This window comes from Vulpes lagopus, chromosome 3 (genome assembly GCF_018345385.1).
Source record: "Vulpes lagopus strain Blue_001 chromosome 3, ASM1834538v1, whole genome shotgun sequence".
Taxonomy (NCBI): Eukaryota; Metazoa; Chordata; class Mammalia; order Carnivora; family Canidae; genus Vulpes; species Vulpes lagopus.
The window spans coordinates 148,347,578-148,375,125 of NC_054826.1; the positions used below are offsets into that span (position 1 = coordinate 148,347,578).

At 42.1% G+C, this 27,548-nt stretch overlaps 1 protein-coding gene and 1 pseudogene across 4 annotated transcripts in view; both read left to right on the forward strand.

Moving 5' to 3' along the window:
* The first annotated feature begins 9,280 nt into the window (after window positions 1-9,280).
* Window positions 9,281-27,548, forward strand: part of KYAT3 (kynurenine aminotransferase 3) — a 66,650-nt gene continuing 48,382 nt past the window's right edge. Inside the window, exons 1-2 of one of the 4 annotated variants that reach the window (XM_041749301.1) lie at window positions 9,281-9,329; window positions 16,138-16,237. In XM_041749301.1, coding sequence (XP_041605235.1) covers window positions 16,139-16,237 — 99 coding nt within the window. In that variant the 5' untranslated portion in view covers window positions 9,281-9,329; window position 16,138. Of the gene's footprint in view, window positions 9,330-11,649; window positions 11,911-16,137; window positions 16,238-27,548 lie in introns of those variants that run through there. The other 3 variants (XM_041749303.1, XM_041749302.1, XM_041749300.1) reach the window with 3 other exon arrangements.
* On the forward strand, window positions 13,994-14,201 carry LOC121488417 (annotated as a pseudogene).

Below are 27,548 nucleotides of genomic sequence, written 5' to 3' on the forward strand. Positions count from 1 at the left end.
ATTAAGAAATACAAACTTCTATTTCTAAAATAAGTTATGGAGATGAAAAGTACAGCATAGGAGATATAGTCAGTAATATTGTAATATGTTGTGTAGTGACAGATGGTGACCATATGAGTTGTGGCGAACATTGAATAATGCATAGAATTGTCAGGTCTGTAGTATGTCTGTAGAAGTGCTGACAATACTGACTCCATCACTGGCTATGTGTTCAGGCCCCTTGGAGATTCATATATATATACCTTAGAAGTGCCTGTTAAGGTAGGGAAGGGGGCAGGCTTGCTTTGTCCTCCCAGGAATCTGTTAGAGAAAATATCTTTTTCTCCTGACACATAGGTAGTACCACAAAATCTAACTGAAAGGTAGTTGTCAGGCCTATGAAAACCCTTTAAGGTATGTGTGAACCCTTTGCTCTCACTACAGTGCCCATTCTGCATGTCCCCTCTCTCTATAAAATCTGGGGACTAAAGTATGAATTTTGTGGAGAATAACTATACAACTGATATGGATCATCCTCCACCAAATCTTCCCTGTCAGTAAGTTTCCCTGAATAAAACTATGTAAACTGTATTGTTTTCTGTGTCAAAGCGGGTTCTCAGTTTGGGAGATACTTTCCTGTCTCTCCTCTACCTTCTAAAAAGGTAATTACACACCTGAAATTAATGTAACATTGTATGTCAATTTCACTTCAATAATTTTTTAAAAACTTATCTTCAACTGCATTTCTATATACAAGCAATGAACAATTGGAAGCCATAATTTAAATAACAATGCCATTTACAACAGCAATGACAATAGAAAGAAACTTAGGTATAAATGTAACAAAACATGCAGAGGATCTCTAAGCTGAAAACCTTCCTAAGACTGAGAGACCTACTAGTTTTTATGATGTTCCTTCTACTCACTGAAGAGAAGGTTCAAGACCCTTTTTTCTAGTGTCAGCCCTGACAAAAACATAACCTAACATTGGTTATGTTCCACTGGGCACTAAAAATATGTCCATTGTCCAGGGCACCAGGGTGACTCAGTCTGTTAAGCAACCAACTCTTGATTTCTGTCCAGGTCATGATCTCAGGGTCATGGGCTCTGCATGAGCATGGAGCCTGCTTAAGATTCTCTCCCTCTCCCTCTGCTCCTCCCCCTTCCCACTGGAGCATGTGCACACTCTAAAAAAAAGAAAGTGAAAGAAAGAAAGAAAGAAAGAAAGAAAGAAAGAAAGAAAGAAAGAGAAAGAGTGTCTGTGTGTCCGTTTTGTGTGTTAGGCTTTCTCCAAGTATTAAAAGGAAAAAATATGGCCCCAAACTCAGAATGCCAAAAAATATTTCTAATACACACACACACACACACACACACACACACACACACACTTCACACCTACTGAGAGTTCTTTGATAGAGAATAAGAATACAAGACAGGCAAACTCACCCAAGTTTTTATTATGGAGATTTTCCCCCAACCAAACATCAAAACAGTCCCTAAGGAGTTAGATGTGATCACATGGAAAACAGCAATGGCTTGGGCTAAAGGTATTCATTCACTCAAAAGGTACTTACTAAGTACCTACCAGGTTCTCTGTCAAGGACTGGGAAGCCTACCTATGGTCCCTCTCTCAAGGAGCTAATAGTCTAGTGGCAAATACAGATATCAAACAAATAAATACATAAAAGTAAATACCCAGGAAATTGAGGGGAGAGGATTTGTACAATTTAGGGAGGAGTTGATCTAATCCACCTATCCCTAGATGTCTCTGTTGACTCTGTAGCATGTCTTCACTATATTTCCCCCTTTCAATTAGTAGAAAAAGAAAATCTATATTAGGAAGGAGATGTACGGGGACACCTGGATAGCTCAGAGGTCTGCCTTTGGCTCAGGGCATGATCCAGGGGTCTTGGGATCAAGTTGTACATAAGGCTCCATGCATGAAGCCTACTTCTCCTTCAGCCTATGTCTCTGTCTCTCTCTCCTCTCTCTCCTGTCTCTCATGAATAAATAAAATTTTAAAAAATCTTTTTTTTTAAAAAAAGGAGGGAGATGTAGGGAGAGAGAGACAGCCTATATCACCTGGCCCCAAAACACAACTTTAATAGTATATCATGCACTCAGCATCTCTCTTTTTGAATGGATTGGTAAGTGAAATGAAAAGGCAATGAGCTCCATCTAGTGGCCAATATTTTAACTTTTCGTCACAGTTTTATTACTGCCTGTAACCATGTGAGTTTGCCGGGCTATATTGCCTGTCACCCTCACTGGAATATAAGAATGTGAACAGGAACTGTTCCATTCATCACTGGAATCAGCAGAGTCCAGAAGGGTGCCTGGCATAGTAAACACTTCATACCATGAATATCTTTAAACATATGAATGAACATCTGTAGGCTATTTATCAATACAACTCCAGTCCTGATGTTTCTCCCTGAAAGTTTACCACTTGGTTATTTAACATCATATTGAATATTGCCAGAGTTTGATAGTTATTTATATTCCTGCACTATTTAAAGGAGAATCTTCTCTCTCTCCCTCTCCCCCATAGGATTTCATCATTGCCTCTTCCTTACAGGCCTAGAGAATCTGGTGTTCATTTCCTGCCATTGCTCTGGAGATCCACCCAGTATAAAGCATGTAGTACTGACTGGACAGGCAGCAGTGCCAAAGAAATATTGCACACTATGACAGATTGAGGGATTAAAAGGCCATCAACTGTATGCTGAGAATCTGCATATAGCCTGTAAGAGAGAGGCCCCTGAAAGCTGGAGATATCCATCATGAATGTGAACCAGGAAATCCAGAGGCAAAGTCAGATTGAGAAAGAACACATGACACCTCCCTGAGAAGAGAAATTTCTACTAGGTTCTAACAAATGATACTCACTTGTGTAAGGACATTTTCTAACACTATGTAGCCAGAAGCCACACACCCAGCCTAGAAGGGTACAGTACTTTTCCAAAAAAGTTGTCCTTCATAAGGACAACTTTTATTATATCTTACATATGGACCCCATGTTTTGAATGATCTTTTTTCCTACTAAGTTGATTTTTTAAATCAACTTGATTTTTTTCTCTTAAAAGATTGTTCGAACACTGCGAAGACTTTCTGAATGGCTTAAGTAACTAATGCTAATAGCTAAATTGCTCTAAATCCAGCCAAATGTGTGTGTGGATAGACAGTCAGGTGGATAGACAAATAGATAAATAGATACATAGTTACTTTAGGCAGGCTTTCTATGAGTAAATGTATAATTTCTATTACAGTTTTTGAAATACTTAAATGAACGTTTCTACAGCTATTATTTATCTGGCTAGAAAGCATTAATTTAATGTAATAACGCACTCAAAATATTGTGTTTAAAATAGCTCCATGAGGGTGAAAACTGGACACGACTCTTTTTTTTATGTTTTGACACACACATATACACACACAGTAGAATGATTACCAAGGTCAATATAATTACCTCATCCATCATCTCACATAGTTAATAGTCAACTCTGTGTGTGTGTGTGTGTGTGTGTGTACAGTGTGTGTGTGTGGTGAGAATGCTGAAATGTCAAAGATCTATTCTCATCTGCTTTCAAGAACCTACCTCTTTATAGCAGGAATGTAAGGTGGAAAAGGCTTTAAGAAGTTATAAAGCCAGACTTAACTGTCTTCCTTTCCCAGAAGGTCCCTCTTAGCACTGCCATTGGGTTATAAAGGTAAAAGGAGAATGTTGTTTGGCCTGCCTGCCTCTTAGTACCTAGAAGTGACTGATACCTCCTGTGAAGCATTTCCAGATAATGAGGCTTTGCTTCCACCGTCTTCTCCTCCAGGTCACTCCTCTATTGTCACCTGGGAGGTCATGTAAAAGTAAAGTGGAATGCCTTTCATAAGCCAACTAGAAGAGTCAGGAAACCATCAACGGTCATAGTACAAGAGTATGTCAGAAAATTCATATAAAAGAGTTAAAATCAAGGTTGATTTCTCTTTCACTTAAATATAGCAGGTCTCAGGCTGGAGTGGTCAGGGCTCAGGCTCCTTCTCTCCCATTCTATTGCTCTACCATCTTCAACTTGCAGATTCCATGCGGTGGTCCCCTCGAGCTGCAGCAATCATGTCTGTACTCAAACTGTCAGGGAAAGTGCAAAACAAAACAGTAGTAAGGCCCTTTAAGACTTTTCCTGGATGAAGCCCATAGAGTTTTCATGTATAAACCAGTAGCCAGAATTTAGTTTTAGGTCCAACCCAGCTACAGTGCAGTCTTTATACCAAATACCCACAAACTCTGCTGAAACTTGAAAGTTCTGTCATCAGCTAAACCCCAAGACCTGAACTAACTTAACTAACTGCTCACCTGCTCATATCTACTGACCTTCGTCCCACATTTTTCTCTAAGCTCTTCTTTCCAGTTTATCTCTTCACTCTGGCAAAAGACCCTATAGGCAGAGCATCCCATTAAGGAAGCCAAAATGGCCCCTCAAGCAATAATGACCATCCAGACCACCCAGACCAGTTTGAGCGCCCCCGCGCCCACTCACACCTGTGCAGACCCACCATGGAGAGACCTCCGTAATGACTGAGAATGACCTTTACCTCCACTGAAGAAGGACACAAGTCTCATTTACATAACATACAGTGCGTGTACAGGCATGTTTCCTGAAAGCACATGCATGACCTTATGCCTGCCTTTACAATGATGACAAGGCTTCCCTTTCTAAATATTCATCCTAACTCAAAGTAAAAAGAATCCATTCACCCTTGCTCGGGGAGTGAGGGCTTTGGAAGCTACTCCCCATGCTCTCTTTATTTGCTGTAAATAAAGTATCCTTTGTGCCACAACTGACCTTGGATAGTTTCTATCTGCGACTCACCAAGGAAGGAGCTCACATTAGTTCAGTTGTAATTCTTTTATTACAGAAGAAGAGAATACTAAATATTAGGGGATAATTAGCAGCTTCCCCCCAAAGATTCTCTTTCATTATGGAACAACTTTATAGTACTTACTAAGAACCAAGTACTGTCCTAAGCTTTTTTGGGGTCTAGAAAATCATCTAATCCTCATAGCAGCACTATAAGTAAGGTTCTACTACTCACATTTTACAGATGAGGAAAGTGTAGAGAAATAGAGTAACTTGCCCAAGGTTGCACAGCTAGATAATTGCAGAGCTAGGATTTGAACCAGAGAGTTCGGTTTAGCTGCTGCGCTATACTGTCTTCTCTATGCTATATTTCAGAATATTTTTAGTTCTCCTTATGAAGCAATGGAAAGGCTTTAACTACATAGGAAGATACTGTCTTTATAGTCACAGAACAAATGAGCAGGGGCACCTGGGTGGCTCAGTGGTTGAGCATCTGCCTTTGGCTGAGGTCATGATCCTGGGATCCTGGGAAGGTGTCCCGCATCAGGTTCCCCACAGGGAGCCTGCTTCTCCCTCTGCCTAAGTCTCTGCCTCTCTCTGTGTGTCTCTCATAAATAAACAAATAAAATCTTTTTCAAAAAAGCAGAAACTATAAGGAAAATATACCTATGAGCTATTAATTCCAGGGAGTCACTTATATTTTTCTTTTAAATACCAACATGAGTTTAACATATACGAACAGAACATTTGAATGCTCAGCATTTGGTCATCCAGTCATTTAATGAATATGTATATAAACCAATAACAACACCACCAAGAGATGGCGTATCAAAGATACTTATATTTTGGATCTACGTAAGCCCCGCTAAAATAACAGTAAGGAGATTCTTTTAAGCCATAAGCCCATGGGAACATAAACAAGAGGAAAGAGAGTGGCAACAAAAATTGTAGAAGTTAGAAACTAAATGGGCAGGTCATAGCAGATTCAGAGTCCTAGACCAGTCATGAAGAAAGCCAAAAAAGGCAATAGATTTACCCCCAGAGGACTCAACTCTTGCCTGCTCCCAAGTCTCTTCTCCAAAGCAGCTAGAGTATCTTTTTAGAATGTAATTAAAATTACATTATTCCTCAGCTAAAGGTTTTCCAATGGCTGCTTCAGAATAAAATTTAAACTCCTTTCTAGCAGCAATGTCCACAATAGCCAAACTGTGGAAGGAGCCTCGGTGTCCATCGAAAGATGAATGGATAAAGAAGATGTGGTTTATGTATACAATGGAATATTACTCAGCAATTAGAAACGACAAATACCCACCATTTGCTTCAACGTGGATGGAACTGGAGGGTATTATGCTGAGTGAAATAAGTCAATCGGAGAAGGACAAACAGTGTATGTTCTCATTCATTTGGGGAATATGAATAATAGTGAAAGGGAATATAAAGGAAGGGAAAAGAAATGTTGGGAAATATCAGGAAGGGAGACAGAACATAAAGACTCCTAACTCGGGGAAACGAACTAGGGGTGGTAGATGGGGAGGAGGGCGGGAGGTGGAGGGGAATGGGTGACGGGCACTGAGGCGGACACTTGACGGGATGAGCACTGGGTGTTTTTCTGTATGTTGGTAAATTGAACACCAATAAAAATTAATTAAAAAAAAATAAAATAAACTCCTTTCCGTAGTCTACAAAGCTCTGCATGACACGGCTCCTGCCTTCTTCTCCACCCCAGTTTGGGAACACTTTCCCTCTGGATTGATATGCTTTTACTACACTGGTCTCCTTTATTCCTTGAACATGCCAGGTTTGTTTCCCTATCAGGGCCTCCACCACTACTGTTTTCTTTTCCAGAATCATTTTCTGCAAGGTTGCCTCTTCATCATTCAATTCAGATTTGAATGTCACCTCAAGGGCAGCCCTGGTGGCTCAGCAGTTTAGTGCCACCTTCAGCCCAGGGTGTGATCCTGGAGACCCGGGATCTAGTCCCATGTCAGGCTCCCTGCATGGAGCCTGCTTCTCCCTCTACCTGTGTCTCTTCCTCTTTCTCTCTCTGTGTCTCTCATGAATAAATAAATAAAATCTAAAAAAAAAAAAAAAAGAATGTTACCTCAAAAACAGAATAAAACTAAACAAAAACCCTTTCTGGACCATTCTATTTAAACCATTTGCTGTCTCCACCCATCATTGCTTCTATTACAGCACTTATCATCCTCTGAAGTCCCTGCATATAGTAACTCCTCTATCGTGTGTGTTTCTCCCTCTGTAAGGTTTATGACATACACTTCCTCTGCCTCGTTTTCTCAAGTAGCCCCAGCACCTATGTATTCAACTCATATTTGTTAACTGTGAGAAAAAGGAAAGCAGCACTTTGGGAACTGAACTGGGACTTACTCTTAAGATTTCAGTGTTGTTAGGAACTGGCTGCGGTCTTCCGTTATAGAATATAACAATCTTACAGAACATCAACATGAGCCAAAATCACTCTGTGATCATGATGAAGTGAGACAACAGACAAGATCACTTAATAATCTTACCTAAACACAGACTGGAAAACAAAGTCATTGTGAAAACTACAAAAATACTAAATTTTCTCCTCTCCCATCTAGTAAAATCGTTGCCTCTTTAGCAATTATGGATTTGCCTTGCAATTTTCCTCTGTCCTTCTACATAAAATGTCATATGATACCTCATCTTACAATCACTTCTACTTCCTGACAGCACCCAAAACAGAATGAACCTCCCTTTCCTGGATCCTACCCCCAAATCACGTAATACATGCCCAAATTTTATACTAGATCATTTCTAACACTGTTATTGAAATGATCCATGGTTCCCCGAGGTGTGTGTTCTCCCTCATTGCAATGAGTAATACACCCAACTTTCTGGCTACAGGTGGGTTCTTGGTGGTCCAGAAGCCCACCAATATTCTCCAGCAACTATGGGGAATATTGACAAACGGATGGAGAACACTGACAAATGAATGGCCTTCACAATAGTTCCTAATCTAGGGGTAGGGACTCTGTAGCACCCAGTAATTTCTTTATTAATTGACTCCTGAACCTCTTTGTACGAGTCAGAGAGTATTTCTTCAACCAAAGATGATCTTTGCTCCTCCCTCTATGCCTGAATAACAATGTTCCTGCCACTCTCACTTCATCTATCCTCTAGCCTTCTCAAAATAGGACAGGAAGAAAATCTAATTGTGAAAGCTGATTCTTCACACAAACTGCTTTGGTTAGCACCGCCTCCCCCAAAGGACAGGTGGTGTCCTTTTCTCTTTGGAGATTTTTTTCTTCACCTTTAATATGTCATGTGTTTTCTGTTGTGCCCAAGATTGCGAAATCGAGAAACCACCAAGGAGCTGACACCGATGCAAGTACATGAGGGTTTATTGACAAGCTCGAGCTTGGGTCCAAGTATACTCCATACAGCAGAGCAGGGGCTTGGACCCCGAGACTAAGAAGCACAGCAGTGTTATAGGGGCCAGTGGTCAATGAGATTGTAACATACACAGAAAGTTGCACAGTCATTTTGGTCCACATGCAGGTGGTCAAGTGAATCACGATTCACCCTATAGTGACCATTTGAACTAGCCTATTATTCTGGTTAGAATTGGCTCGTAGGTTTGGTGGGCAAAAGAGGGGTTTTCATTCCTTGGCTGGTTAAAGGTCAGAGGTCCTGCATTCCTATGTGTGCTAGTTTCTGATAAGGGAGTGTTTAACAGCTAAACTAGGGTGACAGGGTGACGGAGTGCCTGAAACAGTAGGCAGGTCGTGTGGGGGGTTTTACATGAGATGGCGGGTGTAGCACAGACTGGAGTTAGTCCTGCTCTGCTTGTCCAGGGGTAGGGGATTTTTGTTAGACTTCCTGGGTCCCACATTTTCCTCCTTCAGTGTCACACCCCTACCCTTACTTCTCAGTTCTCTAATCAAACTGATTTTTTTTTCTCTTCAGAAATGTAAATTCCTGCTTTTTCCCTCCCCCCATCACAGGCCATGTAGACATGTACAACCCCTGTCCACGTTCTCTTTAGGCTCGCCCTGTCTCAGGCACCTTCCAGCATCATTCTATCTACAACCCTTCCCTGCCCTAAGCGCAGTGCCCCACTTTGCTTTGTCCTATAACCTCCCCCAACCCAAACCGGGACCCACATCTGCTCAGTGCCCCGGGGCTAGTCTTCACGCCCAACCCCGGCCCCACCCGGGAGCTCTCCCCGCCCCACCCCCTTGCCCAGACCTGCCGCTACCCCACCTGCGGCGCGCGGCCCGGGAGCGCCCCCTGCAGGGCGCTGAGCGTGACCCCCTCCCCGGCGGCAGCGCCTTGCCCCGCCTCCCGCCCACCGCCCACCGCGCACCCGGGCCGCCCGCCCCGCCCCCGCGGCCGGCGCCCCAGCCAATCCGCGCTCTGCGCCCGCCCCGGCCCCGCCCCCCGCCGGCCCCCGGCCCCGCCCCCGGCCCCGCCGCGCAGGCACTCGCGCAGCGGGGAGGCGAGGCGGGTGCGCAGGAGGTGAGTGGGGCGCCGGGTGGGCGCTCGGGGCCGGGGCTCGCGGAGCCTGGCGGGGCCTGGCGGATCGAGGCCGGGCAGGCAGGAGGCAGGCGGGAGGCGGCCGGAGGGGCGCGCCTGGCCCGGCGGGATCCCCTTGAGGAGCCGGACTCGCGCTCGGGAGCCGGCGGCGGTGACCCGGGTCGGGCCTCGGAGGGCCGCGGGGGCGCTGCAGGGCGTCGGCGCTGGAGTCACGGTCCTCGGGACCGGAGGTTGGCCTCCCAGGGCGCGGGCCTGCACCCGGTCATCAAAAAAGAGGGCTTTGCGCCCGGATTTTACAAGTCTGGCATTTTGGAAACCCCGACTCCGCTTCATCCCTAACCTAACCGGGATTCCTAATAAAGGAAACGGAGGCTGTGGGGCCGCGTGGACACTGAGGTGTGCGCGTGCAGCGAGCAGGGCCGCCCCCTCCGCCCTCCGCCCTCCGCCGCCCGCGAGGGCGACCCCGAGGCCTGCCCCCCCCGCCCCCCGCCCGCCCCCCGCCCCCCGAGACGACGTGCGCGGCTCGCTCCCTTCCAGGCCCGCGCCCGCGGTGCAGGTGTCCCCCGGAGCTGTGCAGGAAGCTCGTCCCTTCCCCGCAAGCTCGCAGCCGCGGCTCCCCCTGGGCTCGTAGGTGTCCACGAGCCCGCCTTCACCGCGCGGCCTAACAGCGGGTCTGCCTGGTGCGGGCCAAAGACGGCTGATTCTTTCCACTCTTGCCCCAATGACATGACTTTGAGGCTTATCATTCCCGCTGTGTTTCCCCCAGCCAGCACCTGTTCACCTTCTGGATGCCATCTGTTGCACCGGTGAACCTTAGAAACATTCGAGAAGCGGACGGGCAGGGAGAGCCTAAAGGAGAAGTCATCTCTGCTCCGACTGTTCCCAGCGCGGGCTGCGCGTTCATTAGCGTCAGCCTTTGTTTTTTTTTTTTTAAATTTATTTATGATAGTCACACAGAGAGACAGAGACATAGGCAGAGGGAGAAGCAGGCTCCATGCACCGGGAGCCCGACGTGGGATTCGATCCCGGGTCTCCAGGATCACGCCCTGGGCCAAAGGCAGGCGCTAAACCGCTGCGCCACCCAGGGATCCCAGCGTCAGCCTTTGTTGCAGTCGCTCACCTTAACCTTCCTTGAGCTCCCCACCCACTCGAGTCTACTTAAGTGAACAGTGTGCTCTGGAGTGAAAATAGCCACAGGAATGGTGCCAGGTCACTAGTTTCACCATTTGGAGGTGAGGTTCTCTTGGACCTCCCCACAGCCTGGTTCGAGTCCAGCCTCCTTGTGGAGGGCCCACTCCGGGCCTACTGCGGGGAGAGTGGCCACCTCGCCGTGACCCCATCAGAGAAGGAGGCGTGCAATAACCTTCTAAGTGCCTACCTGTGTGTAACTCACTGGGTGGCCAATTCTGGTAAAGCTGTCAGGATGAACATGTGATTCTTTCTTTTAAATGTTAAAGATTTTTATAAAGGAAAAAAAAAAATCAGATTACCTAAATCTCTTCCTACCTCTCCTCCTGCCTGTGCAAAGTGGTTATATTTAAATTGATCATTTGAGTTTAAGGCCAGAGTTTCAAACTTGGCACAATTCATTTTGACTGTTTTGCTTACACTGTAGCTGTGGTTTCTGTGCCCCCAACAATTCACCAGCCTTCTCAGCTTCTGCCACACATACCTTCTAGTATCTTCATCTTAAATAGTCTACTCCGATGAAAAGAAATAGTTTAATTTTCTGTTGATCAAGCATATGTGGACATGGAACTGACCTTATTTACAATATGCCTTAATCTGGTTTAGCAGATCACCCCGATTCACAGTTCCCCGGTCTTCTTCACAGAGCATTATTTTTAAGGAGAAACTGGAAAAATACAATGAAAATATTGTTTACAATAAAAAATCATATATGTTTGGGTTTTCTCCCAACTTTTCAATGACATCCAGATTTGTTAATCCATTTTTGTTATTTGTGAATATATGTATGGAGCATTAATTGCATTAGAAAGTACTGGTCAAACGTGCTTATGTAAATTGCAGGAAAAAAAATAGCTTCAGAGATTTGGAATCCATAAGTCAGCCTACTTAGATTTTTTTTTGGAGCCTTTTTTTTCCACTGATGCCCCCACAGTTCTTCCTGCATTCATATTGTTTAGTGAGAGAGTAATGAATGAGAAGAAGAGAGTCCAGATGTGGGTATTGAGAAATTCCATCATTTAATGGCAGATTAGAGGAGAGGTAGGAGGGAAATGAGGGATTATGGTATGTCAAAAGCCACGGGAACATGGTGTTTCTGGGAGGAGACAGGGCTTGACAGGCAGTATCTGCAGAGAGCTCAAGGAAAGTGAGGGAATGCCAGTTGTTCACTGGATTTAACAATATGAAGATCGAAATTGACTTGAGCAAGAGCTGCCTCTGTGGAGTAATTGGTACAAAAGTCAGATTGCACCAGGTTAAAGAGTGTATATTGAGGAAAAGAAGACAACTGATAACATAGCTTTTTAAAAGCTTTGCTTTCAAGAGAAAGTAACAGTTTTGATTTGAAGAGGAAATGAGCAACAGAGATGAAAAGGTAGAGTCAAGAGTATTACTTTTTGTTTATGTTTTGTATTTGTTGTTTTTTAACTAGAAGAGATGTGGGCAAGGAAAGTTGTATATACCAGAGAAAGGGGTAATAATCAGTGGGAGCAAGGTCGCGGTAGAGCTGGGAGTGAATGAGATCTTAGTCATGAGAGGAAGAATTATCCTTTTGTGGGAGGGTCACTTCCTTTACTGTGATGGGAAGAAACAAAGGATTTGGGGGGTTTGGTGTTTTTGATTTGGGAAAATTGAAATGATGAATCTGATAGCTTTTGTTTTCTCTGTGATAGGAAGCAAGGTCATCTACTTAGAATTAAGAGGTTTTAGGTTAGAGAAGTGTGGGAAAAATTAAAATAATCATTCTGGACTATGGGAGAGAAGTATGGCCTATCCTTTGAGGGTTTCCAGCTGGGCCTGAGAATTAAACTGCCATAAGGCAGGTGACAGGAGAAGAGCACACACATTTAAGATAAGTTCTGTGTGACACAGGAGTCCTCATAAGAGAATGAAGACCCAAGGAAGAGGCAAAAACAAATGCTTTTTTTAGGAGTTTTATCTCCAGTTTTCAGAAAGAGGATTGCTCCTCTTGCATTTGCTGTTTTCCAAGTGCCTTTAGCCCAAAATAATTCTTATTTTAAAGTGGCATATTTTGGGGTGGCATATTTTGTCATCCTTCCCCAGCAAAATATAGTGTAAATGCTGGAGAGTGTTAGGGGTCAATTTGAGATGAATGACCACAAATTTATGGTGAAACCAAACATCCTATGTGACTTTCCCCAGCATTCCACAGCTTGGCAAAGCCAGACACTGTGGAAGAGTTCATCCAGGGCTGGAGTGTCACAACAGGTGAAAGGACAGATAAGATGGATAAGGCATCGTCAAGAACATTACCCAAGTGGTAGAACTGGCATCTAAATTGGAAAATAAAGGAAAGGGAAAGCTGATTGGGAAAAGGAGAGGCAGCCTCCTAGTGATCTTGATAATATTGAAGAATAGGATAATTAATTGAAAGGAATGGTAGTTTATGGTCAAGGAGCAGAATGTTTGAATTAGTTATTTTCGAATTAGACCAGATTAAGGTAATGGCCAGGTGCAGGGTTAGGATATGATGGTAGGAAAGTGACTAGGATGGAATGGAGCAAATGGACATGGGGATACCAGATGTTGAGTCTGTCATCTCTGAAGCCATTGAAATTATCTGAGATGATCACAGTACTTTGAGAAGAAAACTGTATACCTAATGCCAAAATCTTTAACAATGATAGGAAGATACCAGCAGGCCAGGAGATAACATCGGAGAGGCAGATGAGGGAACTAGTAGTCTGGCAGTGGTAAAATGGACAGCAAGAAAGTCTTAGGTGCAGCGTATGAGAACAAAAGCCAGCACTGAGGAACATAGAAATGGTATCTTCACGCAACAATTTTGCATTAAAGATTGGATTAAAGCAAGGAGAACACTCTGAGAACATAAAGATATGTTGGCATTTGCTGATTTTGATCCATCTGTTCCAAAAGATACAGTGGAAGGTTTGGAAAAGTGGAAAAGAACTGGAAGAACTGGATCACTTGCCAGAGAGTATGTTGTATCATGGAGGTAATATACTGTTGAAGGTAGCTAGAGAGGATGTGGGATTTAGGCTTTGGGATTTCCAGATGAAAACAGGTGGATTTAGTGTTAACTCCCTAAGAAGAATGGGTGCTGAGACCTGGTGGCCAGATGGCATGGTTCACACATGTAGAGTGAAATCCCCCAAGAGCTGCAGTCTGAGATCACATATGATCATTCACTCACCAGCACCTTCTGACTTTACCTTCAAATCAAGGATTCATGTATTCATCTGTTTTGAAAAATGAAGGAACCAAGGTTCAGCAAGAGTCCATGGATAGAAAACTGTAATATCAGAAAACTGTAATATCGGAGTAAGGACTAGAATCTAGGTATCCCGATTCCTAGTGCTGTGTTTTCCCCTAGTTTATCTCAAGAAGGTAGAAGAGGTTTCTCTCAATTGTCTACTTGCAAGAAAGCATTTTGCTTAGACTTGCCTTAAGTACCTAAGAAATTAGGCTAAATAAATAGCTTTGTGCAGTGGCAGTATCTAGCCAATGAGGTTTATCCGAGGTGCGACTATTGCTAATAGAAATTAGGCTAAATAAATGGGCATTTATTTGCTGGGGGGGAAAAAAACCCAACTATGTTATCCTAAATCAAATAACTCCAGGATAGTGAATAAAGATTTTTTTTATATTGTAGCTGTGGTATGGTAATATCTCTCCTTAAAACAATCCCTATTGTCTAACCTAGTTAATATTTTATTCCTGAACATAAGAGTTAATGACATAAAAATAGGCATATTTTGATTCAAGAAAACCTGTCCTTCAACTTGAAAGACTTACAACAGGGGCACCTGGGTTGCTTAGTGGTTGAGCGTCTGCCTTTGGCTCAGGTCATGATCTCAGGGTTCTGGGATCGAGTCCTGCATCAGACTCCCATAGGGAGTCTGCTTTTCCCTCTGCCTAGGTCTCTGCTTCTGTGTGTGTGTGTGTCTTGTAAATAAAATCTTAAGAAGAAAAAAAAGACAACATAAGGGTTAATTATTTACAAAGCAATCAGTATTTCGTAAAAGGACTCATAAATTGCCCATTTACATCATTAATTTATAATGTGATTTTATGTATTCATTCAGTCATTTAATAGTTTTATTTATCAAGTGCCTACTACGTGCCAGAGAATGCAGTGGTAAACTAAACACACATGAAGCACTGAATGAGTGAGTGAATGAATGAATGACCAACCAAACAACAGAAGTGCTTTGCAGAGGATTTAAATAGACTGATGTGATGTAGAAGGGTTAAGAGGCTGTCATTTTAAGCTGAGATCTTGTTGACAAAGTCAGGATTTTATATTTAACCTTTTTTTTTTCAAATTTTTATTTATTCATGAAAGATGCAGAGAGAGAGGCAGAGACACAGGCAGAGGGAGAAGCAGGCTCCATGCAGAGAGCTCGACATGGGACTTGATCCTGGGACTCCAGAACCACATCCTGGGCAGAAGGCAGGCGCAAAAACCGCTGAGCCACCCAGGGATACCCTATATTTAACCTTCTAAGAAACTACAAAATATTATTTCTTACCTTTAGAGCTTTCTCTAGTCTAACGTTTCAGTAACTTAAAAAGATTTGTAGCTGTCTAGCTTCAGTGGATTCCTTGGAATCCATAGAGTGTGTCTCTTTTTCTAAAGTTTAATTAACTATTAGAGATGGAGGCAGTGCCATCCACTGATACAACATTCTCACAGTAAAACCTTATAAGAAGGGGGATTCTTGGGTGGCTCAGTGGTTTAGTGCCTGCCTTCAGCCTGGGATGTTATCCTGGAGACCCGGGATCGAGTCCCACATCAGGTTCCCTGCGTGGAGCCTGCCTCTCCCTCTGCCTGTGTCTCTGCCTCTCTCTCTCTCTCTCTCTCTGTGTGTGTGTCTCTTATGAATAAATAAATAAAATCTTAAAAAAAAAAAACCTTATAAGAAGTTTCTGTGAACTTGAATGTTTTTTAGAAAGCTGAGTTCTTATGCTTGTAAGTAGCAGTATAATAATGGAATTTCGTGTTTCTTTGATAACACTTTTCCTTATAGGTAGAGATGTAATTCAGAATGCATGCCTGTTATGTAACTAGAATCTGTTGAAATAGCTTGCTAGCTCTCTATGGGATTGTTGAGGAAAGTATCATTTGTGAAAATAATCTAAGATTCATTCATATATTCCTTCTATTTGTCAAGGACTTGCTATAATCCTTTTCAAACAACTTGCTAAATTCTGTTTCTAACCACTTTAATTTACTGTCAAAAATTATGCTGTTTTACTAGTGACTATTCTCCAGAAAATTCTGAAATTTGAGTAGGTCCTAGATTGAAATATTCTGGTTTTTATAGCTCATACAAATGAAACTTCTACTTACTATAATTTTATGCTCTTGACTAAATTAGAGCCTTATTTCTTGAATTTATAATATCCTTACACATCTCTAGTTTAAAATGAGATGTGTAAATTTTTAGAAAGAGGATTGTATTATAATGATTCTAGTGACAAGAGATTATATATAGAAACAAAACAACTATCAGAAGTTTTTACTTATATAAGTTTCTGGTCTATTGGTACCTGTGTCTGATAATGATGTAAGTATCATATATTTTCTTCCTTTTAAAAATTTTCTTTTATTCTGTAGCATGTTTTTGGCCCAGAGGAGACTCTGCTCTCTTGAGAGTAGAGCAAAATTCCTGAAGACAATTTATTGTTCAAAAATCCTTGGACTCCCTACTTCTGCTGTAAGTATTACTTAATCACAGATATAGATAAATACTGTACATATCTTGTGGTGTCAAAAAAAGATACAATTTTTCAGCTACTTTATAAGCGTTTTATTGGAATGAGTATTTCTATGATACATAAACCAGAGGTATCATTTGTCATTGCAGGAACTGACGTTCCCTGAGCTACTGCTTGCCTGTGTATGTATCAGACACAGTGCCAGGCATTGCCTATTCATTTCTCTTTTTATCTTTACAAAACTCTTCAAGTTATGAATTGTTATATTCCTGTTCTACAGGTGAGACGGTGGAGGCTTAGATAGATGTAGGAAGTTGCCCAAGGTTACAGCTTTTAAGTGGCATAACCAAAATACCACACTCACTCCTGTCTAGCTCTGGCACTCTCAAGGGCATGCCTTGTCTACTGGAAATAAGATATTATAATGACTATAAGGGCTGGCCTCATGACTTCCAGGTTATAGAAAATGTGGCAGGTTGAGGAGCATGTTCTGTGAAATCATGGGAAAGCAAACAAGTCCAAAACGTGGGTCATAACCACAGAATAGATAACCCAGTTTCTTCAACATGTCAGGGCATGGGAGAAAAGTGGGAGGGGGGATTTCAGAAGGACTACTCCAGGTTGAAAAGAGGCTTAAAAATTTCATCCACCAAATACAACATATGAACCTTGTTTAGAAACTTATATATATATATATATATATTTAAACATTTATTCATGAGAGAGACACAGAGAGGCAGAGACACAGGCAGAGGGAGAAGCAGGCTCCATGCAGGGAGCCTCATATGGGACTTGATCCCAGGTCTCCAGGATCACACCCTGGGCTGAAGGCGGTGCTAAACCGCTGAGCCACCTGGCCTGGCCCTTGTTTAGAAACTTGATACAATAAACTGAAACTGTAAAAAAGATATATATTAATTTTTTTTTTTTATAGAGAGCACATATACTTGAGCAGGGAGGAGGGAGCATAAGCAGGGAGGAGGGACAGAGGGGCAGAAGGAGAGAGGGGGTGGAGCAGACTCCCTGCTGAGCACAGAGCCCTGAGCAGAAATCAAGAGTCAGATGTTTCTTTCTTTTTTTTTTTTTTTTAAAGATTTTATTTATTTATTCATGATAGTCACACACAGAGCGAGAGAGAGAGAGAGAGAGAGAGAGAGAGAGAGGCAGAGAGAGAAGCAGGCTCCATGCAGGGAGCCCGACGTGGGATTCGATCCCGGGTCTCCAGGATCACGCCCTGGGCCAAAGGCAGGCGCCAAACTGCTGTGCCACCCAGGGATCCCAAGAGTCAGATGTTTAACCAACTGAGCCACCCAAGTGCCCCTGTAAAAAAGATATTTTTAAAGGAATCAGAAAAATATGAGTATGGATTGGGTACCAGGTGATACTGTTAATGAAACAAAATCCAACTGAGAACATTTGAAGATCTAGCTGTTTATTAAATGACTCATGAACAGGGCACCCATCCCACTCAGGATGCAGAGAAGAGCTCCAAGGAGTTGTACAGAATGGAAGGTTTTTGTAGAAGGACGGTGAGGAAAGAAAGTAATTAGCAAAGGAGAGTAATTAATTCCAGGCCAGGTAACTTTTCCTTAGCAGGAAAATCAAGGGGTCTTATGCAGATTACCTCATCTTTCTTTGGGGGGTGAGAGGGCCCACATGGTAGATTCTTTGACACTAATTGAAAAATTCCTGACTAACTGGTTAGACTACATTTCTGAATACTAATACATTACGTTAGGTATTAATCCCCAGTTTGGGAACTTGGTCTAAGTGACATCACTTTGGGCTTGTGGTTTTGTTTTGAACAGTTCTCTTGCTCTCCAAGTAACTGAGAGATGTGATCAAAATTTAAGGCATTAACACCATTCTCAGCTACTATTCTTAAGCTCACAAGGTTTTATTTTTCCTTTTTGTGGTACCTATAGGTCATGATATTCCTGCTTAACCTCTTGATATTCACAGGTCACAACTTTCAGTTGACACTTGTTAAGTTGGTTACTTTCTTCATTCCTTAGATGGCCCACTCATTTGCTTGGTGGTTAGTGGCTGCAAACATGCATTTAAAGCTTTTGAGAGAATATAATACATCAGGGGGATTATTATGATTACTATAAGGAGGATAATTAATTGCCAGTGTTTGGTATGCACTTTGGAGCCGTGGTCCCAGGACCCAAACTAATCAAAATCAAGTAAGTTAAAGAAGTCAAAGAAAGACCCCATGGAAGGAGTCATTTTTTCTGTGATTTTATGTAATTTAGTTTCAACTTCCAGATTTGCTAATCCAGGCACAGCAGGTGGCGTTGGCTTGAACACAGACACTTCCTTGTTCAGCTAAAAGAATCAAGAGCTGTTCTATTATCAAGGACAACTTTTGCTAGAGAGGCTCAAGATCTTTGTTAGGCAGCTATCCCATTAGCAACAGATTATGCATTATCTTCAAAAGTGAGGGAGAGGTTTCTGATCACATCTTGTTTTCATGAACTCCTGACCAGAAAAGCATGGCCCTGCCAAAAGAAGCAAATCCTGAATAATGGATGCCTCCTAGTAGGTCTTTTTTATCTCGATGGTATAGATTCAATGAGATGTTTTAGCTTGCTTATGAAAAGTTATCAGTACAATTAGATGACTTAAGAGTCATTGCCCAGCTGTGTGCCAACTAGGCATTCTTAGGCCCAAGGAGAATGATAACTGCCACAAAAACACACAACTGTTCCCTTTAGGTGCTGCTATTAATGAATTCATTCACAGGCGCTATTGCATTCACCCTCTCAAGCCTGGAGTCAGTTAGGTTTTCAGCATCTACCAGAAGAAAACCTCCTAGCTTATAAGAATGAGTTGTTATAAACACCCTGCAAAGATGGGTGTTGCTGGTGTGATGTCTTAGAGAGAGGGCAAGTAAGCTAGATGATCAGGAGAACAAGGAGGTACAGATGTATCAAGATTTACATAAGTAGTTGTGTCTTTTGGGTGCATACATTTATTTATTTATTTATTTATTTATTTATTTATTTATTGGTGCATACCCTTATAATTGAAGAAAATAAAGGCACAGGTTGTTCTGGTTAAAAAAGTTGAAATCAATGGAACACTTTGGAGGAGTTAACTGTAATTTGAGGTGACATTAGGAAAGAAGAGAAATTAGTCACAGGGAGACCAGGGGGTCTCTAGCATCATGGACAGATTGGAATCTTTGATGACAAACCAGCAGTCAGAAGGATTACACCCCCCACCTTAGCAATGGCCTGGGAGACACCCATGAGGGCACTATCTTTCCAGACTAATGCTGAAGGAAAAAAAGAGAAAAAAAATATTTCATGTCAAAGAATGAAGTCTTGATCCCTCCTCTTGGGCAGAAGCAGTTCACCTTGACATGAACAACTTATCTTCCCTGTCAATTTGATTTGGAGATCTCCAGTGTCTGTACAGGACCAGAAGTCAGGTGAGGCTGTCTTTAGCTGTCAGGTGTTTATGCAAGACTCTGCCCTCTAGTTTTGCAACAGTGTCAGTGGTCAGAAACACTTGGTAAGGTCCTTCTCAATTGGCTGTGAGCTGCTTTTTTCCCCTATCCCAGTGGTGCTTCCAAAATGCCCAGTCACCAGGCTCCAGACTGACCAACAGAATACTTTGAACTGGGGTCAGAGAAAGTTTCCTTAACCTGTTGATGGTAGGCTTTAGCATAAGATATTAAAGACTTACAGTAGCTGGTCTTTCTGGCATGAAGGCAGAAGGGATCATACTGGCAAGGGATCAGTAGAAAGTTGCATACCAGTAGACTTTGTCCTACCAGTGACCATTTCATATGAAGTGAGTGTATGTTTCCCTAGGGTGATATTGTGAGTTATCAACAATGCTAGCAGCAGTACCTTATTAGACCAAGGGAATTCAGGAGTTTCAGGGGGCTTAGAGATTTTAAGTTGGAAAATCGCGTAGTTCTTTCAACATTGCCAATGATTGAGGGCAATGGGAACAGTGATAATTCCAAGATGTTTATAAGACCTTTACTAAAGCTCGTATGATCTTCCCAGTGAAGTGGGTGCCTTGATCACCAGAAATTATGGAAGGTATACACCAAGTGGGAAATGTGTTTTCTAACAGTTTCTTTGCCACTGTGAGGGCATTAGCTTTGCAGCAGGGGAAAGCTTTAGCCAGCTGGAAAACATACAAATAATAACAAGAACATATTGATAACCCCAGAATGGTGGCAAATGAATGAAGTCCAGCTGCAGGTGTTCAAAAGGTCCAGAGGGTGGAGGCTTGAGGCTTCTGAGAACAAAAACAGGTTTTCCAGAACTATGGATCTGAGAGCTTACACATTGATGTAAACTGGGTTTTTGTTTTTTCTACAGTCTTGTATAAGCCTTCCCACCAATGTTTATTTATAATTTGTTATTAAAAAAAAACAAACATGGTAGGTAAAGGAATGTAAAATTCAAAAAATAGAATTTACCGTGTGGATGAGAAGAACCAAGGGGCTATCTTGGGCTTCCCATCCCATGTCCCTGACTGTTCATTGAGATTACAGCCATTATGTGCTCATCCTAATTTTTCTGATTCAGGAGCAGACTGTTGCCATGTTGCAAAGACATCAGGATGGCAAGCCTGGCAACAAGAGGTCATTTTTTTTGTAGAAGCAGAATGGACCTTATCTGCATGTACCACAACCTATGGATTCTCTTGCTGCTGACTCTGCATGAAAGTCAGCTGGAGCATTTCCCTGATAGTCAGGTTTAATCCTTTAAGTGTATGTCTGTATTTGAGGACACAACTTCAGAAGATAGAAGAGCAGTGAGGTCATGTACTTGTCCATGTTTGATTGGGATCCTAGTAGACATGAGAAACTCCTTTGTTTCCATATATTCCATACATTCCATATTCATGGACAACCCTAAAGGCATATTAGCCATCAGTATAAATGTTACCAATTGACCCCCCTTTTTTTAAAAAAAAGATTTTATTTATTTATTCATGACAGAGCGAGAGAAAGGTAGAGACACAGGCAGAGGGAGAAGCAGGCTCCATGCAGAGAGCCCCATGTTGGACCCAATCCTGGGACTCCAGGATCATGCCCTGGGCTGAAGGCAGATGCTCAATCACTGAGTCACCCAGGGATCCCCCAATTTGCCCTTTTGATAACCAGCACACTTTGGTGGAGTGTGGAGCTCTGCTTGTTGGGCCAATTTAGCTTGTGGGAGATTTCCCTTTCTAGGTAGTTCATATCGGGTAGTTCATAACCAGCCTGGAAATCCCTTTTTCATTTTTTACAATATGACCCATCAACAAACAAAAGTAGATCAGAATTAGTTAAAGAGGTGTCCCTTGGATCAGGATGTGGTGTCATGAAATGGGATGTTAGTACCTCGCAGTTGTGCAGCTCACCTTCATTACACAGGGGTAGTAATGTGGCAAGATTAGGAATGTTACAACATTTAAGATTAAGATTGGTGGTGAAAGCAGAAGGACTTCATAAGACATTAGTCTGCTTGCAGAGAAATGGGTTAATCCAGAGTTAGGAAGGCTTTGGACAATGGAGTTTGTAAGTAGACATCACTTCCAGAAGTTTAGATCCGCTGAGGCTTCTACCAACTGAAGCTGCAGCTGTAGTCTTAGGGCACCGAGGATAGGTCTTCTAAGTTTTGTTTCAGTTTTAGAAGGCCTATTCATGTTGATCTTCCCAGGGAAAAAGGCTCAGGAACCAAAATTTTAGTAAGTTCATAGAGTAGGGAAGCACATAAAAATTAGGAGCCCTAATTTTATAGTCTATAGTCTGCAATAGCCAGCTAAACCTAGAAACCCGTTAGGCTGTCACTTTGTTGTAGGAAATTCCTGGATTCATGTAATTATTTTTGGAGATAGCTAGATCCCTTTGGCAGTTAGGTTATGACCTAAGTAATGAACAGTGTCCATAGGTGATTATAATTCTTCTTCAGATACTTTATGCCCTTTTTCAGCTAACTGTTGTGTCAAATAAATAGAATCTTGTATGGGTGCCTCTTGATAACGGAACATGGCAAGAAATCATCCACATATTGTGAAAAGCTTGGTTACCTAGGGAATTGGAGTGTACTTCTATCTTGGTGGAGTGGTTGGGAGAAATAAGCGGTTACGGTGAACCTTGGCCTCTGAATACAACTGTCCAGGTGTACTGTTTGTTTTTTTTTTTTTTTTCAGGTGTACTGTTGATTATTCTAAGTAAAGGCAAATAGATCTTGGCTGTCAGGATCTACAGGGATGTTGAAAGAGGCTGAATAGAGGTCTGCCACAGTGAACCGTTTTGAGTCAGGTGGAACTTGTGCCAAAAGGATGTTTTGGAAAGGGGGAATAACTGTCTTGTTAATAGATTTGGACAAATTGCTATCCCCTCCCATTAGGTTTCCAGACTGGCAAGACCCTAGATTGTTAGAGGGGTCAGTACAGAAATTAACTCCTGGACAATTAGGTCTTCTCTTATTTAATCAAGGCCTTGCTTGGATGTTGAGACAATTGAGGAAGAAGTTTAGTCACGTCTATGTGAATTTTTGTAGGTGCTCCACTTTTTATCCTCCCAATATCAATACTGGAAGTAGCCCATTGAATTTCAGGCACTTTGATTAAACTAAGGAACTTTTGTTAGAATTCTTCTATTTCAAGGACAATTTTAAAGGACAGATTGTAAAGAAATAAAAGATCAGGTTCAGGTTGGTCACGGAACTCTAAGGTGAGGTCTCCATTGGAGGCAAACCATATTAATCCTTTTAATTAATTAATTTTTTAACCTTTTTAACTTAGATGGAGTTGGTCACCTAATAGATTGGGGGCAAAAAGGAAAAGTTTTTAGTAAAAGATTCCAGAGTCATTTGTACTGGTTGAGATAGAATTTCTCTCTGAATTTTATTATATAACCCCACTATGGAAACTTATTTTTCACTCCAACGGAACTATTGTCATATGAGAGTGGAGTTTAAAGTATGAACTGTAGCTCCAGTGTCTGCCAGAATTTGGCACAGTTTCCCTTTTTTTTTTTTTTTTTTTAAGATTTGTTTATTTTATTTGAGAGAACAGTAGAGGGAAAGGGAGAAGCAGGTTCTCCACTGAGCAGGGAGCCCGACATGGGGCTTGATCCCAGGACCCTGGGATCATGACCTGAGCCGAAGGTAGATGCCCAACCAGCTGAGCCACCCACGTGCCCCAGTTTCCCATTAATTTTAAATTTTGTTTCTCCTTGGCTGTTTAAGAGCATTGGAGGGTAGTAGTTTACCAGAGGGTCCTCAGAGCCCCCTCAGTTTTGAGACAGGCCCCGATCAGTTTTGTAGACAGACTGTGGGGTCTCTCCCTTGAGGGGGTTTGATCAAGGAATTTGTATAGGAACTTTCAGAACAATTTTTCTTCTAATCCTTAGTTGATTACATTTGAGAAATTGGCCTCTGAGCCAGCCTTCCGATGATGAACCTCTGGGGATCTGGGGATGTAATATAAGTTGGCCAGATATTTTCTGAGGCCGCTGGCCTTGGAGTTGTGGCTGTAAGGCCATGAGTCTAGAAGTCCTTTGTTTATGTTTTCAAAGTGTTCATCTGTGGTCATGAGTGCAGAAAGACCAGTGGCGTTCCATCCTATTTTCTGCCTTTTTATTAACCTACCAATGTCAGAGGATAACCCATGTACAAATAGACCAGCTAGAGCAGGTTGTGTGGCCTTGTCTATTATAAGGAACCCAGAATGTATAGGAAGAGCATTTCCAAATGGGCCTTCAAATCGGCTACAGATTCATCTTTCTTTTGTTTGCACGCTTGAAGAACAGACCAATCAGCGCAGGCAGGGAAGACTTTAGGAATGGCTCGCAAAAGTTCAGTTGCTACTTTGCAAGCTCTTTCTACACAAAAATCTCAGATGTCATCCTTGAGGTTTTGTCATCTCACTTCCTGCATCCATTTATGGCCTCTCCAGGTCCTACCAGCATGCACACAAAGTAACAAAATATGGCAGACCAGGGTCATAGGTCCCAGTTAGGACTAAATTCTTCTAAAAACTTTCAGGGTTCCTCCCTGGGTTTTGGAAATTCTTTAACTATGGCTCTTAAGTTGCCTTTGACCAGGGCATGAAAGATACCTGAGGGGGATTATATATAACTTTAGGTAGCTTAATTTTAAAACATAACTGTTCAATAGTCTCTTCGGAGTAGAAAGGCAGTTCAGAGAGAGACTTAGTAAAAACCTGTGGACTCAGGTAAAGAAGGATGGAGTGGAGCAGTAGGGGTCACATCAGTCTTAGTATATTTTGTTTCAGCCACCTCTTGTGTTTTTTATTTTTTCATTAGCTTTTTGTAATGAGTCTCTTAATGAAGCTATTTTAGAATCTTGAAGCCTTTTGGAAACCTCTGTACACCAATTAAAATAGGTATCCCACTCCGTTTAATTTGGAAATCCTTATTTTCAAGTATACTTTTCGAATGAGTGATCTTGTCTAAGTGGAACATTTCCTTAAAGGCCAGTGCAAGTCCAATTTGTTTTCAGTAAAATGTTACAATTTCTGTAGATATTATAGCTCCCAGCACTATAGTTTTTAGACATAATATAAGCATGCTTGACTCTAGAATTGAAGGATTCTACTAGCTTTTGGGTCTCTCAGAGCTGAACTGACACCTAAAAGGATGTGCCCTGGGGCTGGGAATTATGTATTGTTCTTCAGTGTGCCTTGTTGAATGGAAGTTTTGTTGAGGTTGGCAGGTGACCTAGTGTCAATCTAACCAGTTCCTTGACCAAGAAGAAGGAGGGGTGGTCTTAAGGTGGTAAGTGCTCTAACAGCGCTCTTCATGCCCACCAATTTTTGCAGCTTTTTGACCTCCCAGATCCCTGCTAGCAGTTGCCTTTACTTACGCAAAACAAGACAAACAAATGTGTGCACCTTAACATACCATCAGTAACCAAAACATGTAGCATTTAAAGCATTGCTAGCCAAAAGAAAGCCTCTGCACTGCCAGCAATGCCCAGTGTGGGCAAAACAGGTGACTCCAATCAGGGAGACTATGGATGGGACATGGGAAGAGGATTATAACGTGGAATTAGAGACTGAGCCAAGGGCCAGACTGATGCTTCCTTAGAGCCTCCTGTCAGTCTAGATGGACTCATCAGCCCTGGACTGGCAAGCCAACTCGATCAGTAGCTTAAACACAAAAAGAGCAAAACTGAAACTGAGACAGCCTTACCAATGGATCCAAAGAACTGTTGTTAATTAGATGTGATAATGGCATCAGAGTTATTATAAGAAAATGTTGATAAGTTTCAGAGATATATGCCAAGTACATAGAGGCAAAATGACTTAACATTTAAGATTTGCTTACTCGGCAATAGAAAAAGATTTTAAAAGGAGAAGGCGAGAGATGAAGCAAATGAGGCAAAATCATGATGTGTATATGAGTACTTTATCTTGAGTTATCTGACTGTCATTTTCATAGGTCAAAATGGGTGAATATTAGCAATTTCATAATATTTAACCTAATTTTAATCTCTCGACTTTTTTTTTTAAAGGTTTTATTTATTTATTCATGAGAGACCCAGAGAAAGAGAGAGGCAGAGACACAGGCAGAGGGAGGAGCAGGCTCCATGCAGGGAGCCCGATGTGGGACTCAATCCCGGGACTCTAGGATCATGCCCCCAGCTGAAGGCAGGCGCTAACCCTCTGAGCCATCCAGGCATCCCTAATCTCTCGACTTTTATGTAGGTTTGAAACTTTCATAAAAGCCATGACTAGCTTCTCCCTCTATTTGTAAGTACTATAATTTCTAACTCATAAATACCTTGAATTCTAGCTCTCTTCTTTATTACCACCATAATTATCTTATTTCAGGCCTTCATCCATACAGAAAAGTTCATTGAAGCCAAGGAAGTGGGTGTGATCACCCATGGTGAGCAGACAAAGCCATCGTACTAAACCAAGGGTGTTGGTGTATAGAATTATCACCTACAGAGCTCTGTTAGAATGTACGTGCCCAAGAACTGTCCTAAGAGATTGTGATTCTCCAAGTCTGGAGTGTATTTTGAGAAATATTTCTCGGTAATTCTGGTACACATTCCCAGGTAAGAGCACTGACAAGGCATTATTCAGATTTGCAGATTATCTGGGATAGAATTTAACCCTTTCCACTTTTGACAACCACATCAGGAAAGTACCTACAGTTCACCAGTCCCTTTGCAGTGAACATCGTCGTACAGATAAATAAGTATCCTTCCTACTGTTAGGCAGATGAAAAAAGCAGGCTCATCAGTGTTACCAGGGGTAGTAGTGACAAGTTTAAATCAAGAGAGGCTGGACCTTGTTAGACTTACTTACTATAAACCTGTTTTCTCTGGAAAATTCTCATCCACACCATCATTAATGTCATTGGAAACTTTTTTACATAAAAGTTACATCTGAGGAAAGGACTATAATAGGGCTGGACTGCACTTTATCTGTATCACTTGCATTTTGGACATTTTATTTTTATTGCTTCTGTAACTTTAAAATAATATTTTAAACATTAAGAAAAGAATTACTGCTCTATAAGCAAGAAAAGAAACAAGAACTCAGGATGAAAATCACTATCTGTTCTGTCCCCTACTTGAGTACCTAAATCTTAAAGGCTTAAAAACTGAGATATGAAGTATATATTATCCCTTGGTGCCAAGAAGCCAAAGAAAATAATTAGTAGATAGATGAGTGAAAGATGAAAGGGAGGAAGCAAGGAAGGAAGGAAGGAGTCATTGCTGATAAGATGTCTCATGGGGCACCCACTCCTGCTGCCTCACCATGTGACCCTTGGTGAAACTGACCTTATTGAAAGGTCATTCAGACTGCAGTGTGTAGCCACTGGCTTTCTGCTTTGCTTTCATTAATGATGTGTTTTCTGCTTATCCTCAAAATAGCCTTCTTAAATAGGTCTTCTCAAGGAAATTATTCTGTATGATGCTGTAATGGACACGTTACCCATTTGTCAAAACCGGTAGAATTTGCAACACCTAGAAGGAAACGTAATATAAAGTGGATTCTGGGGCAGCCCGGGTGGCTCAGCGGTTTAGCGCCACCTTCAGTCTAGGGTGTGATCCTGGAGACCTGGGCTCGAGTCCCATGTCAGGCTCCCTGCATGGAGCCTGCTTCTCCCTCTGCCTGTGTCTGTGCCTCTCTCTCTCTCTCTCTCTCTGTGTGTCTCTCATGAATAAATAAATAAAATCTTTTTTTTTTTTTTTTAAAGTGGATTCTGGGTGATAATGTGTCAGTATTGGTTCATCAGTTGTTACAAATGTAGCACTCTGATGGGGGATGTTATTGGTGGAGGTAGCAAGCAGAGGGCTATGGGAACCT